The sequence below is a fragment of the Medicago sativa genome, chromosome 7 (assembly GCF_051527215.1).
Source record: "Medicago sativa cultivar Bolivia chromosome 7, Bolivia_mono, whole genome shotgun sequence".
Classification (NCBI taxonomy): domain Eukaryota; kingdom Viridiplantae; phylum Streptophyta; class Magnoliopsida; order Fabales; family Fabaceae; genus Medicago; species Medicago sativa.
In genome coordinates, this window is record NC_140755.1 from 92,788,581 (window position 1) to 92,804,071 (window position 15,491).

General features: G+C 36.8%; 1 protein-coding gene across 2 annotated transcripts; it reads left to right on the top strand.

Annotated features, from left to right (window-relative positions):
• The first annotated feature begins 9,943 nt into the window (after nt 1–9,943).
• Nucleotides 9,944–15,203, top strand: LOC146910353 (uncharacterized). 2 transcript variants are annotated; one of them, XM_085730377.1, is made up of 6 exons: nt 9,944–10,087; nt 10,531–10,691; nt 11,194–11,273; nt 11,452–13,296; nt 14,072–14,219; nt 14,336–15,203. In XM_085730377.1, the coding sequence occupies exons 2-6, from the start codon at nt 10,547–10,549 to the stop codon at nt 15,064–15,066; spliced, it is 2,949 nt and encodes a 982-aa protein (XP_085586503.1). In that variant the 5' UTR covers nt 9,944–10,087; nt 10,531–10,546; the 3' UTR covers nt 15,067–15,203. The 2 variants fall into 2 exon arrangements, with proteins under 2 accessions (XP_085586503.1, XP_085586505.1); XM_085730379.1 differs by having other exon boundaries at nt 11,197–11,273.
• Nucleotides 15,204–15,491: the final 288 nt, after the last annotated feature.

Consider the following 15,491-nt stretch of genomic DNA (forward strand, 5'->3'; position numbering starts at 1 on the left):
AGGAGCTTGAAGATAAAACTTCAAAGCAAGGTGAAAGTTCTGCAGAGATACAGGTTCCTGAAGCTACTCCAGAACCTGATCAGATAGCTGAATCTGAAGATAGTCCAGAAGCTGAACCCACATCAGAAGCACAAGATGAAGCTGCTTCTGATGAAGCACAAGATGGCTCACATCAAGCAGATCCTCCCAGAAACACATTCAAACACAAGTCTTCACATCCTGAGGAGCTAATCATTGGAAACAAAGATAGTCCAAGAAGAACAAGATCACATTTCAGACAAGAGGAGTCAATGATTGGACTAATCTCAATGATTGAACCTACAACAGTTGATGAAGCACTTTCAGATGATGGATGGATCCTAGCTATGCAAGAAGAGTTGAATCAATTTCAAAGAAATGATGTGTGGGATCTGGTACCCAAACCTCAGCACAAGAACATTATTGGAACAAAATGGGTATTCAGAAACAAGCTGAATGAGCAAGGTGAAGTAACAAGAAACAAAGCCAGGCTTGTTGCACAAGGGTATAGTCAACAAGAAGGCATTGATTACTCTGAAACGTTTGCTCCAGTTGCAAGATTGGAAGCAATCAGGTTACTTCTTTCCTATGCAGTTAATCATGGCATAATATTATATCAAATGGATGTCAAGAGTGCATTTCTAAATGGTGTCATAGAAGAAGAAGTGAATGTCAAGCAACCTCCTGGATTTGAGGATATTAAATATCCCGACCATGTTTTTAAACTGAAGAAATCACTATATGGCTTGAAACAAGCTCCCAGAGCTTGGTATGATAGACTAAGTAATTTATTAATCAAAAATGATTTTAAAAGAGGACAGGTTGATACTACACTCTTCAGAAGGACCCTTGAGAAAGATATTCTTGTTGTGCAAATATATGTTGATGATATAATATTTGGTTCTACTAATGCATCTCTTTGCAAGGAATTTTCTGAGTTAATGCAGGATGAATTTGAAATGAGCATGATGGGAGTGCTGAAATTCTTCCTGGGCATTCAAATCAATCAATGCAAAGATGGAGTCTATGTTCATCAATCAAAGTACTCAAAGGAGCTTCTGAAGAAGTTCAAACTTGAAGATTGTAAGGTGATGAACACTCCAATGCACCCTACGTGAACCTTAAGCAAAGAAGATGAAGGAGCTAAAGTAGATCAGAAGCTGTATAGAGGTATGATTGGTTCTTTGTTATACCTCACTGCATCTAGGCCAGATATTTTATTCAGTGTATGCTTGTGTGCAAGATTCCAATCAGATCCTAGAGAATCTCATATGACTGCTGTCAAGAGAATCTTCAGGTATTTGAAAGGAACGACCAATCTTGGACTCCTTTATAGGAAATCCTTAGATTATAAGCTAATTGGATTCTGTGATGCTGATTATGCTGGTGATAGGATTGAAAGAAAGTCAACCAGTGGCAATTGTCAATTTCTGGGTGATAATCTTATATCCTGGGCTAGCAAAAGACAAACAACTATTGCTATGTCTACAGCAGAAGCAGAATACATTTCAGCTGCAAGTTGTTGTACACAACTACTTTGGATGAAACATCAGTTGGAAGATTATCAGATAACTGCTAACAGTATTCCCATTTATTGTGATAATACTGCTGCTATTTGTTTGTCTAAAAATCCAATTTTGCATTCAAGAGCTAAGCACATTGAAATCAAACACCATTTTATCAGAGATTATGTTCAAAAAGGAATTTTAGATATACAATTCATTGATACTGAAAATCAATGGGCTGATATATTTACTAAGCCTTTAACTGTTGAAAGATTTGATTTTATAAAGAAAAATTTGAACATGCACTTTGTATCTGATTAAATGCTTGCTCCTGAATAGGATTTTAGGTTCTGAAGTTAGTTCAGAAGCGGTAGTCCATCAGAAGCTCTTTATTGAGGTTCTGAGGAAAACTCGCTTCTGATGATGACGTCAGCATCTGAAGTCCAGAAGCTGGATGTGTTGCTTATGAATAGTTGAATTAGTGGAAACGTTGGAAGTTACCTTTTAAAAAAAAAATAACTTCTGGCCCATTAACTTGGTAGTTACTCTGTGAACTTCTTACGTGGCCTGTATGTGTTGGTGTATAACTAAAAGGGCAATGATGATTTAATAGCTTTGAAAGTACTTTTCACGCGCCCCCAATTTTGTCATTAATGTTATGTTTGTTTGTCTCTTTTGAATTGCAATCGTTTTACTTTTAACACTTTGACAATTGACACACTACTCACTCACAACAAACACATTTGCTCTCAAACCTCTTGCGAAGTAAGCGCATTCTCTCAAACTTAGAACCCTAAAATCTTCATCTTCTTCAAATCTTCGTCAATCATCAAATGGCATCATCAAGCTCAAAAGTTTCAGAATCTACATCAAACAAGCAAAGCGTATCAGAATCTGGGTCCATCTACAAAGAGAAGACTATGGATATTCCATGGAAATCCTTAATCGTCCAAGTAGAATCACCAGTGGACTTCACTTCACTCAAGAAGTACGAAGTGGACATGGAAGGCTACATAGAAACTCAGAAACTGTCTGGCTACTTCAACATGCTAAATGGGCCAACATATGTGAACTTGGTCAAAGATTTCTAGTTAAAGGCTGAAATTGTCAATAGAAAGCCTGTGAAGGCAGCAGATAAACCAACTGGGTCGAAGAAAGGAAAGAAGGAGATTGAGTTGAATCCCACTTCCTTCAGTAGCCTTGAGATAAGGTCTGAAGTGATGGGTATTCCCGTAATCATCACAGAGGAGATAGTTGCTAAAGCTTGTAGAATGGATGCAGAAGGAAGGTTTCAAGAAATTGTTAAGAAGGATGATGTCCTGCTGCAAAACTACTACAACACTCTTCTGGGTGGTAACAAAGATGCTAAGCCTTCTGAAATGGAGATTCACAATAGAATGTTGGTGAAATTCAGCAACGATTGCTTCTTTCAAAGAGCAGGTGGGTCTGATCAACCCAACAACCAACAGAAGCTAGCAATCTATTTCATGACCAATCTGGAAAAGATAAACTTTCCAAGATATGTATTGGATCATCTCTGCTGGGCTATTAATGAAAGCACAGTCAAAGGAAGGAAACAAGTGCCCTATGGAAGATTGCTCTCTGAGATCTTTTATCAAGGGAAAGTGCTGGATTTGTTGAGAAGAACAAGGGATGCTTCTGATAAATGCTTCGAAGTTTCTACTGCAGAGAAGACTATCAGTAGCAAGACTTTGCATTCAATGCACTTTTTCAAGACAGCTCCTAAAGATGAGAAATGGTTGGAGTTGACCACAGAAGAATCTGAGATTATCAGGGACTTTCCTTCCATAGTTAAGGAAAGTAATCATGAACACTTAGCTAGATTAGTAGCTGAGTACGTCTTGGAGGAAGATGCGAGGTCTCAGGAGGAAGCTGCTCTTGCTAAAGGGAAAGGCAAGAAGGCCAAAGCAGTTGATGTGTCAGAAGCTGCTGTTTCTGATGCACCTAAAGGGAAAAGGGCCAGAACTAGTTCAGAATCTGATGCTGCTCCTACTAAAGGAAAGAGGGCCAGAACTAGTACTGAGTCAGAAGCTGCTATAGCTAAACCTGTTTCTATCAAGGATAAAGGAAAGATGCAGAAGGTTGGTGCTGCCTCTATTCCTCAGAAAAGAAGAAAAGGTAAGGCAGATTTGGTAATCACCCAAGAGCAGCTGGAGGAAGCTCTTGAAGAAATGGAGAAAGAAGAGGCTGATCCCAAGCTGAAGAAGAAGAAGGCTCCCCTTCAACTTGTGTGTCCTATGGTTGAGATGACTCCAATAAGGAAAAGGATGGCAGATGAACGTGCTTCTGAACTTATTTCAGACAAAAAGGATCTAAAAGCACAATTCACTCATCAAAGAGATGAAAAGCTCAAGGCCTTGGGTATGGAAGATTGTGATAGGTACTTCAAAGAGAAATTGGCTGAAGTAAGAGCCATTGCTGGTAAATCTACTGAAGACAATGAGGATGAAGAAATGATGATATTTATGGAGAATGCTCCAGAAGAGGGAACTTCAGAAGTAGTTCCTCAAGCTGCTAGTCCACAGAAGATCTCTTCTGAAGCTGGTCCTGTAGTTCAGGAAATCCAGATTCCAGTCACCTCTATCCCCATTTCACCTTCTTCACCATCAGTACCTGAACCAATAGAAGACACTTCTGTCTTAGACAATCTTGCTCTTCACTACTCAGGTGAGTTACCCATAGACAAATCTACTTCAGAAAAGGCCTCTGAAGCAACTCCAGAAGCAGTTGCTTCTGAAAATGTTGTTTCAGAAAACCCCCATCAACAAACACCTGAACCACATAAACCCACAACACCCCCACTATCACCAACAGCTACCATTGACCCCCAACTCAACACTCAAACATCAACTTCACCACAACAACCACCAACTGAAATTGAACACTCCCCAGAACCAACTGAAATTGTCCAGCCTTCATCTTCAAACACACAAACACACTTTACCATTCCAGTTCCTAACCCTGTTCAAGATTTGGAAATCAGTGATTCTGATCTTGAAATCCTTGAACAACCACCCTCAAACATCCTGGAATCTGGATATATTAATTCTGAGCTTCTCACAATCCTGAGTCAGATGCATAATCTTGTGGATCAACGAAGGACAATTGATCTCACAAGTGCATATGAAGACTCCTGGGCATCTCTTCAGAACCGGGCAACTGAGCTAATTGAAAGCATAAGGGCTAAGTGCATCAGAAGCAAGGAAGCTTCTGTCAGGAAGTTAATGGAGCATCTGAATCAGAGTCTCAGAGTAAGAAGTTCTACACTGCTCCTGGCAAACTAGCCTTTCTTCTCAGAAACGGCCTACTTGACCAGAGAAGCAAGGTTGTGTAAGCTTCTGAAGAAACAGATGGCACAGCAGCAGCAAGAAGCTAGAGAAAGGGAACAGGCTCTTCTCTAGAGGCAACAACAGCTTGAAGAACTGTTGCAGGAGAAGATTGAAGAAATGGAGAAGATGAAGAAACAACAACAAACCAACCCTTAGTTGCACACATTTGTGTTATTTTTTTTTTGTTGTTTGTTTTAAATTCTTAGTCCTTGTTTCTGAAACCATCTTGTTTTATTTCTCTATGCTTCTGAATGCTTACTGCTTCTGAATGCTTACTGCTTCTGAATGCTTACTGCTTCTGATAATTGGATATTCATGCTCATGTATTTTGATCTGATTTGTTTAATTAATTTCTTGTATACTCTCTTTTGTTTGAGTTTTTTCTCAAATCTTTTTGTCTTTTATGCTTATTTGTTTATTTCATTTTTTTTTATAATGACAAAAGGGGGAGTATATGTGACAAGTATTTAAAGGCTCTGAGCCCCATTAATGACATTTGAAATTTTTGAAAAACTTCTATCATTTTTTTTTACCTTATTGGTATAAGCTATGAACGAACGAAGAAGTATCAAAATTCAAGTAAAATTAATTGAACCATTCTTCTTATCTATAAGTTAATTCTTTCAATGATTCAATTTTTTTTTAAAAGCTCTGATAATTTTATTGTGCGAAAAATGAATTTAATTAACCTGGATAGAACTTAGGGGGAGCTTACAAACCTCACCTTAAAGACTATCAGACTCAGGGGGAGTTTGAGCTTACAAACCTCAGACTCTGAGCTTACAAACCTCAGAACCCCAAAGTCAACTTGTTAATTAGATTAACAACAATTGATCAATTTTAAATACTTTTGTTTGTCATCATCAAAAAGGGGGAGATTGTTGGAACAAAATGTGTTTAACAATGAACCTTAAAGAGTTTTGATGATAACAAGGTATTAAAAATTGTAAATTGGACTAGCTAATATTTGTTCAAGTGTACAGGACCATAATTATAAAGTTACATCATCATTGGTTCTGAATGAGCAAATAAAGAGCAAAAGAAAATGAAGCTTAGATGATTCTGAAGGCAAAGCGCTCCTGAAGTCAAGCTGCTCCTGAAGAAATAGCGATCCTGAAGTAAAGCTGCTCCTGAAGAATAGTGCTTCTGAAGACAAGAGGTCCAGAAGCCACATCATCAGAAGCTGCGTCATCAGAAGCTGCAGAAGTCATATCATCAGAAGCTGCATCATCAGAAGCTGCCTCATCAGAAGATATTTCACCAGAAGCTGAATCTCAACTGGATTTTCAAAAGATTCAAGAATTGAAGAATTATCAATGCAAAAGCTGTCTATTGGATTCGAAAACACAAACAAAGGATTAGTGGAATTTTGCAACGGTCATTTCAAAGGTGTTTGAAGGCTTGTGCTTGCAATTTGGACGAAAGCGTTGACATTGTACTTTGTACGAATTGTACAACCACGTTCTCCACTACTCTGTTTTGTGTCCACGCTACAAGACAAGAAAACAGCTCCAGAATACAGCTTCGCCTGCATAGATGTTCCTTTGGATAAGGAATGGATTTCAAATTGGTTCTTCGTAGGACAACAGCCAAATCAGGCAAAAGATCATTGGTGAAAGATCAAGCTTCAACAAACGACTCTTTGGTGTGCTGGCAATTTCACAACGTCTCTTTCACACCTCTATATAAAGGAGTGAAGACCTAGAGATTTGGTAATGCAAGAACGCTGAACGAAAGACTCACAAGATTTTCACAAGTACCAAACCTCTGCTGAAATTGTTCTGCATTCACTTAGAATTTCTGTGTCTCAAAGTCATATCTTAGAAATTCTTAAGTCCATTGAGTCTGTATCTGATTTGTATTGTGAGCACCTCTGATTGTATATCAAGTGTTCAACCTTAAACAATTTTCTGTGTAATTTTGTTTAGTTAGGAAGTCTCTTGCAGTTGTGCTTGAGCAGGAAGTCTCTTGATTGTGTTCTTGAGCAAAGGAAGTCTCTTGCTTGTGTGCTTGAGCATTGGAAGTCTCTTGCTTGTGTGCTTGAGCATTTGTAATCAGATATTACTCATAGTGAAATCTCCTTGGAAGTGCAAGGGGGACTGGACTACTTCCGGATTGTGGAAGGAACCAGTATAATTGCTTTGTGTCGTTCTTCTTCTCTCTCTCTGTTTTATTCCGCTGCATTTAGATTCTGATTATCACTTCAGAAGCTGTCTCACCTAGCTTCTGATCAGTGTGTTCAGTTTTTAGGAGAAACGAAGAATTTTTTAAAAACACAATTCAACCCCCCTTCTTGTGTTTTTCTCACCTTCATAATTCCCCAAGATAATAATGGTTGGGTCTCTATTCCTATCTCTCATTCATTTATCTGGTCCCTCTCCCCCTCCTCTCCCTTTCTTTCTCTCTCTTCCTTCTCTTTAAAGTACCTCTGTTGTATTTTACCACAACACCCTATGACATCGTCTATCAGAGATAGAGAGGAGAACTACACAGTAAAATATCTCTCATCAAAATCTTTTGTCTCTCTCTTACCTCTACACCATCCCTGTTTTTCTCCTGCCCATCCTAACTTTTTTCTTAATTTTATTTCCTCACTGTATTTTTTCCTTATGTGCCCTTTCTTGTATCTCCCTCTCCTTTCCTTATCTCTTTATGTCTTTCTCTCCATCTCTCCTTACTCTATTCTTTTCAAGATAAAGAAAGAGAGAGAAAAAATATAGCAAAGAGAGAAAGAGAGAAAGAAACCAGATACATCCTAGAGAAATACAATACAGTGCAATAGAAAAAAAGAGAAATTTACAAAGAAACAGATGAGAAAAGTTATAGATGATATTGTGTATCTCTCTGGTTCTCTCCCCTCAAAATTCTTTTATCTCTCTTTACTACATCATGTCCTTAATCTCTATCATATGCAGTCTCTGCCTCTCCTTTTCCTATTTATCCCCTCATGTCTCTTCTATCTCTTTCTCTCTATATCTGTATCCTCTACATCTCTCCCTCTCGCTCCTTTGTTGATTTTTACAACTATAAACATTAACATTTTGATATATATATATATATATATATATATATATATATATATATATATATATATATACATGCCATTAATATATTTAAAAAAAATGTAATTAGATTATTCCATTGATGCTTGACCAACATTTGACTAATGGAATGACTTAACTATAAAATATACTCCCTTCGTTTCAAAATGAGTGTCGCTTTAGCAAAAAAAACTTGTTTCAAAATGAGTGTCGCTTTCAGTTTCCAATGCAATAATAACTTTTTCTTTTCAATTGTACCCTCCAATTAATACTCTGCACACTACTTCCAAAGTATTACTTTTAAAACTAACCAATAGTTAATAAGGATAATTTGGTAAAATAATCATTCTCTTTCTCTTAATCATTGTATTTCTTAATATGTGTGTAAACACCTAAAACGACACTCATTTTGAAACGGAGGGAGTATTAGTTTAAGGACCTAATTATTGATTTTCTATTTTTTTCAGTGTAAGGACCTATCCAAAAATTCTCAAATGGTGTAAGTGTCTACGAAATAATTATATCATGAAGTTAGTTTAATATTTCATTTATGTACGCATTTGTAGCTTTACAAATCAATCTTAGAGATTCAGTTATTCAACACAAAGATAAAATACACACTCCCATGTGGAGTATATGTTCTAGTTGTATATTGAATGGTGGCTATGTAAGCACTACCATCCCTCAAAAAAAATTTAAGCACTACCTCTCTTCAGAGACCCACTTAATAAATTGTATCAAAATAAATAAATTTCATTGTAATACAATCATATGGAGTTATTTATGGAACCAAATTTATAATTTTTTTAAGTGGTGAGTTGAAGAGATTTATTGCTTATTAAACAGAAGCACTAAAAAAATACATCACCCGGTCACTGTTGTAAGCAAAAATTAACATTTTAGATTCATTCATTAAATGATGTATATGGTATATAATAAAGACTATATACATCATTAATTGAATGAATATAAAATATAGTTTTTTACTTGTAACAGTGTTTGGAGGGTGTATAAAACAAGAGATGTGTATAAGTGCGACAAATTTAATCATACTAAATATGGAGTTCTATTTTAGATGCTCTTAAGTTATGTTTTGGGAAATGCTACACTTGTTTATAAGTTTAAAGAAAAAACTTTTTATTGAAAATTATGTATTCAATACATTGAAATTTTAAAAAGGAACATTTTCTACATAAAGTTTACAAATAATTTCCATTTTTGAATTCTTAACAAGTGTCCTTATGCATTGATTAACACAATCCATATGTTTACTAAATACTCCATCCGTTTCAAAATATAAGCAAAATTAACTTTTTACGTTCATTCATTTAATGATGTATGTGGTTCATAATATGAACCACATATACATCATTAAATGAATGAACCTAAAAAGTGAATTTTGCTTATATTTTAAAAGGTATAAAATAGAGAAATGTTTTTCGAACACAACTAATTCCACACAAACACACACGATTTCTAACTTTCACATTTTTTTATATTTCATCGATATCAGTATCACCCACAATTAAGTTATATTTTATATGGCATCAAATACAATATTCGACTTTATGCTTGTTCCTCGTTTGAGAGACTTTGTTGAATTTTGTTTTCGTATAAATTCCTAGTTTGTAAAAGATCGAAATACTCCGGCTTTCATATATGCAATGTTGAAGATAAGTCATTGGCTGAATCAACAAAAGACCGAAATCAAACAAAGGCAAACATATTTTGTATTACAAAATACTAATTTTTTTTTTATCACAATTTCATTTCGAAATCAAAAATCGAAAAAATCATATATTCATACAATATTTTAATTGAATTCTATGTAATGATCAATAATTTCAGTTTAATTCCATATTTATGCATGTCCAAATTCTATTAACAATTTAATGTACAAATTTCAGTTTAAAAAAAGGACTTAGACTAAATTGGCAATGTTAAATAAGGAGAGCAGGTGTGTTACTAATGTTAATAAGCTTGGCGTAACCCAAAAGTAATAAATGAGTGGAATGGGAAGAAGATAGTCAGAAAAGGAAGTTTCAAGTCCGACCTGACCACGCGACGCAAACACCTAACTTAGCTAAGCTAACCCAACCTAACCACTCCGCTCTCTCTCTCTCTCTCTCTCTCACTCTCTCTTCTGAATGCAATCACCGTCTCCTCCTCCCAGGTTCGCTCTCTCTCTCTCTCTCTCACCCTTTCTTCTCTCCTTTTCCTTTTTCTCCCTCCACCGACATTCCCCTTTCCTTCCAGATTCCAGATCAATGTCGTTTTCCCCTTTCTTCACCGCGTTTCATTCTGTTGCTATCCTTTTCCCAAAATCAACTAACCCTTTTATTTTTACTACTACTATCTAATTTATTTATTTATATAATTAATCAACGATTCTTCTACCTTTTCTTCTTCTGGGTATTCATAAATTCTTCCTTATGTTAGTTGCATTGTTGTTCATTCCCTCTTTTGGATCTCGTCTTTCACTCTCCATTGTTAACTTCTGTTCTCTTAATTTCACGTGTTTGGTTATTTATTTTATGTTTTTTGTGGATGATGTTTTTGTGTCTTTTTTAAGGTTATAGATCTCCACAACCAACTAACCATGATGTTCTTGTGTAGGTGACTAGGTGTTAAAATGAGCGGTGATACAAGGGTTCACGCTGATGACAAACCTTTTCCTGGATGTCTGGGAAGAATGGTTAATCTCTTTGATTTGACTCCTTCTACTGTTGTAAATGCAAACAAGCTTCTCACCGATAAACCGCACCGCGATCATCATGGTCATCTCTCCTTCTCAGATTTACAGTTTTTTTTTTTTTTTTACTATTAGTTTTCACTTTTTGCAACCAAATTCATTAGTTTGTGGTTTTCTTTTGTTGGGTTGTAGTATGTTTTTTGGGGTTATGGTACACTATAGAGAATAGTGGGTTATTTGCTTGTAGGTGTTGATTAATAGGAAACTTTGCAAACTCTATATTTCCCTAGTTTGGTTGCACTTTCCTATTTGCCTTGTAGTTTTAATTATTATTATTTTTAAAACTAATTAACCCACTATTAAAAAAATAGGAAAGTGAGTTGAGTTATGGATAGACAACACTCTTTATGATCTGTCCATTTTTGTGTTTAGCTGACTTTAGCATCATAAAACCCGGTCAATTGCTTTTTTTTTTATATATTTTCAACTTGTCTGTAATAATAATAATTGTGGTTTTGTCTGTTGGAATTTTTTTATGCTATTAGATTTTGCCATATTAATCTCACTGCATTATAACTGACTTGCAGCAGCATCACTTTCAAGAAGTCAATCAGATGTTTCGAGGACTGCAAGTCCTTCATTTGGTGATCGGATAGAAGATAAGCCGGTAAGTTGGAGAGGATTACTCTTTTTTTTTTGTCGATTGAGTTTGCTGGGTGTAATTCAAAAGAAAAAAAATAAACGAGATGATAGTGTCATATGGAGTGTTCTTATCATTTTTAATTTACCACGTGCTTTGCTGTACTTGTTTTGATTTTTTTTTCCCATTTTTATGGGCTTTGCAGATTGTTTCTGACTTAATGAGAGCATCTTCAAATAAGAAAGTAAACGGAACACCCATCAAGATGCTTATGGACCAAGAAATGTCCAAAGAAATTGTTTCCAAGCATAGTCCACCAAATGTGGTTGCAAAATTAATGGGCCTTGAAGCCCTTCCACGGGGAGAACATAGTTTAGCTGTGGAGAGAAGCCCTGGAGGAGATTGTTCTCAGCATATGTGTAGTCATTCTGCGACATCATTCAATCATTGGCAGCTGGAAGATAGGTTTATGGACAAGGAAATGCTTCATGAAGTTCATCCGAGCAGAGAACAGGTTGCTTACAAAGATATTTATGAATTATGGCTGCAATCACAAAGAACAAGCAATGTAAGAGACAAGACACCGGAGAGACGGAAGTGGGTTGAAGATGTTAATGAGAAGAAGATGGCTCTTATACGCCAAAAATTCATGGAAGCAAAGCGTCTGTCTACAGATGAGAGGTTACGTCAATCAAAGGAGTTTGATGAAACCTTAGAAGTTTTAAGCTCCAACAACGATCTGTTAATAAAGTTACTGGATTCTCAAAATCTATATGAACGACAGTCTACTCCACTGGCTGAGACAAAGCGTATTACCGTTCTTAAACCTTCAAAGATGGTTGACAATGAAAAATTCTGTAGAAAGGGAAACAATAATGACAAGCATTTTAAGAAACCATTAAATAATGATGTTGCGTGGGAGAAAAATAGTCCTGGATACTCTCCAGCCAGCCAGAAAGTTGATGAGTTTGCTGTTCAACCTACTCGAATAGTGGTATTGAAGCCAAGTTCTGTGAGGGCGCATGATATTAAGGACGTGGTTTCTCCAACAGTATCATCACCTCAAAATCTGCAAAGTGGAAACTTCTATCATGACCCTGAGGATGATGATCTACTGGAATCGAGAAAAGTGGCAGAAGAAATTACACAGCAGATGCATGAAGACGCGAGGAGCTACCAAAGAGATGAAACCGTATATTCTTCAGTATTTTCCACGGGCTATATTGGCGATGACAGTTCATTCTACAAATCAGATCATGAGTGTACTGCTGGGAATTTTAGTGATTTGGAAGTTATGTCACCATCTCCAAGACATTCTTGGGATTTCGTCAATCGCTGTGGAAGTCCTTATTCGTCTTCATCCTTCAGTCGCGCTTCCTGTTCTCCTGAGTCGTCAGTATGCAGAGAGGCCAAGAAACGACTTTCTGAAAGATGGGCCATGATGGCATCTAAGAAGGGTTTTCAAGAACAAAGACATATGCGGAGAAGCTCTACCTTGGGCGAAATGCTTGCTCTTTCCGATGTGAAGAAATCTCTAATATCTGAGTTTGAAGGTATTAATAAAGAACAAGAACCGAATGAATCTGTTTCTTGCAGTAAAAATTTCAATGAAGAAATACGCGCAGATGGTTCTCCTAAAAACCTTCCCAGGTCAAAATCTGTCCCTCTTTCTTCCACTGTCTATGAACATGGGCTCTACGTTGAAGCTTGTAATAATGATGCGGGTAAAGCACACGACTCCAAGGAGCTGACAAAGTCAAAGAGTATGAAATCATCATTTAAAGGGAAAGTTGCAAGTTTCTTATTCTCAAGGAATAAGAAATCAATCAGGGAAAAATCTTGTCTATCTATTTCTACAGACGAGTCCCAATCAACTGTTGCAGAAACATCAGTATCTCCAATAAACTCACCTGAAGTCCTTAGGAATGACATGTCTCAAAGCTTCAACGGTGGCTTCTCTGGAGAGTGTTCTCTTCCAACTCTTTGTGAATCATCGGGCAAAACTTTATCCAGTTCTGTCTTGAACAAACAAGGCGTAATATCTCTGGAGGTAATAGCATTTGATCTATGTTTTCATGATGTATTGTGCAAATTTTCTCCATTGGCAAGTTAACTCATAAATGTCTCTAACTCTGCCACCTTTTCTTAGTTGCTCAACCCCCTCCTCTCTTCCCCTGCGATAGGGCAAAAGGGAAAGAAAAATGGGAACTAATTGAAATATTGAGGAGTAAAACAGTACAAGTATACATCGATTCTTCTGAAATCCAAAATATGTTGTTCGGTTGTATGGCTGACTGTCATTTAATCTGTGTCTAGGTCATAACATGATAATAACAGTCTTAAACTGTATAATCTTAAGTACCACTTCTTCACCATCCAGACGTAAGTTTGTGCTCTCTCTAAGCTAACTAATAAATTAGTCCCTTGAAACTTGCACTGTTGTAGAGATGCTCGTATGTGTTGTTGCTTCATGGTATACTGTAGTGTTAAGTGTTAATGAAATTGGATGACATGGTGGCGGGTTCTATGTAAGCAAAACTATTTTCTTGGGGATTTTGGTATGTGTCGGAATAGCAAAATAAATGAATACCTGATGAATATCATAGGGCCGGTGATAAATAATAGGACTGTCTTTTCTCGGTCAGCTTAGACTTAGTACTGTGAAGCACAACCTCTTTGATTTCTTGTTGTCGAAGATTATAGAATGACGAACTTAATGCCATATATCCTTGGATCATATTTGTAACAAATACTTTATATGTACTCGAAGTTGGTAAGTAAATGGACTGGAGAAGTTTCTGAGACTGTTTTATTTGTTTTCACAGCCTGAATTGACCATGTCAAAGCCCAGGGTGCCATGGATTTCCAGTGAAAACCAGGATCAGCCGAGTCCAATCTCAGTTTTAGAACCTCCATTTGAAGATGAAAATGCAGCTCATGAGTCCTTGGACTGTATGAAGAGTGGTCAGCTTGGTAATGCTGCTTTGCTCTCTCTCTCTCTCTATCCCGACCTTGCTATTTTAGCATGTTCTTAATTGAAATTTCTTGTCATTATTGGTTTATTTACTCGAATGTTATCTATTCTGTAGGATCACGGGTGTCTCTGAAGTCTAATTTAATTGACAAATCACCACCTATAGGATCAATAGCTCGAACCCTCTCATGGGATGATTCTTGTGCAGAGGTGGCAAGTCCGTACCAATTAAAGCCTTCATTGGTTTCCTTGGACACGAAGGTAGAGGATCAAGACTTGCTTGTCTTCGTTCAGAAATTACTATCAGCTGCTGGACTTGATGATCAAGTGCAGCCTGACTCGTTTTATTCTAGATGGCATTCTCTTGAAAGTCCATTGGATCCAACATTGAGGGACAAATACGCCAATCTCAATGACAATGAACCTCAACCTGTACACGAAGCAAAGCGAAGACAGAGGAGGTCTAATCAGAAGCTTATATTTGATTGTGTCAATGTTGCACTAATGGAAATTACTGGTTACGGATTAGAAAGTTCCTTAATGGGCAGGTTGTGGAGTGGGGGCCACAGAAGGCTCCAAGGATCAGAGGGTGCACCTTCCCTATTGGTGGATTTGATTGTATCCCATATGAAGGAGTTGACATCTAGTGGCATGAGGTCTGTTTGGGGGGATTGTGGGGACAGCAACAGCCTGGTGGTGGAGACTGTTGTCAGAAAAGAGGTCGTGGGTAAAGGGTGGGTTGAGCTTATGGGATTTGAAATGGATATTTGGGTGAAGGAAGTAGAGGGGAAATTGCTAGAAGAACTTGTGGAGGATGCAGTGGTTGATTTGACAGGCAGGGTCTGAATGGTTGAATTGAATCCTTGATGTGGCTTACTGCTTTGTTTTTTGAATATTGTAACTCTATTATTGTTGTATTCGATTATTAACACATGGTCCTACTTAACCTAATTTATTAAATGCTACTGAAAAATGTTGCAGTATGTAGTTCTTTTATAGTAATGAATCTGTAACCAATTAAATATCTTCACCTCTGCCGAAACAAAGTATATAAAGAATTGCACTGGTTTTAAGATATACCGTGTAGTCCATTCTGATTGCAAGTATTAGTAATATGAGACTATTAAATAATAAAAAATGTAAACATTAGGTATCTTACTACTCCCTCCGTCCCTTAATGTAACCACTCATTTGATTTTATTTTTGTCCCTAAATGTAACCCCCTTTTCAAATTACTAGATGCATTTATTACTTTTTTCCTAAACATACCC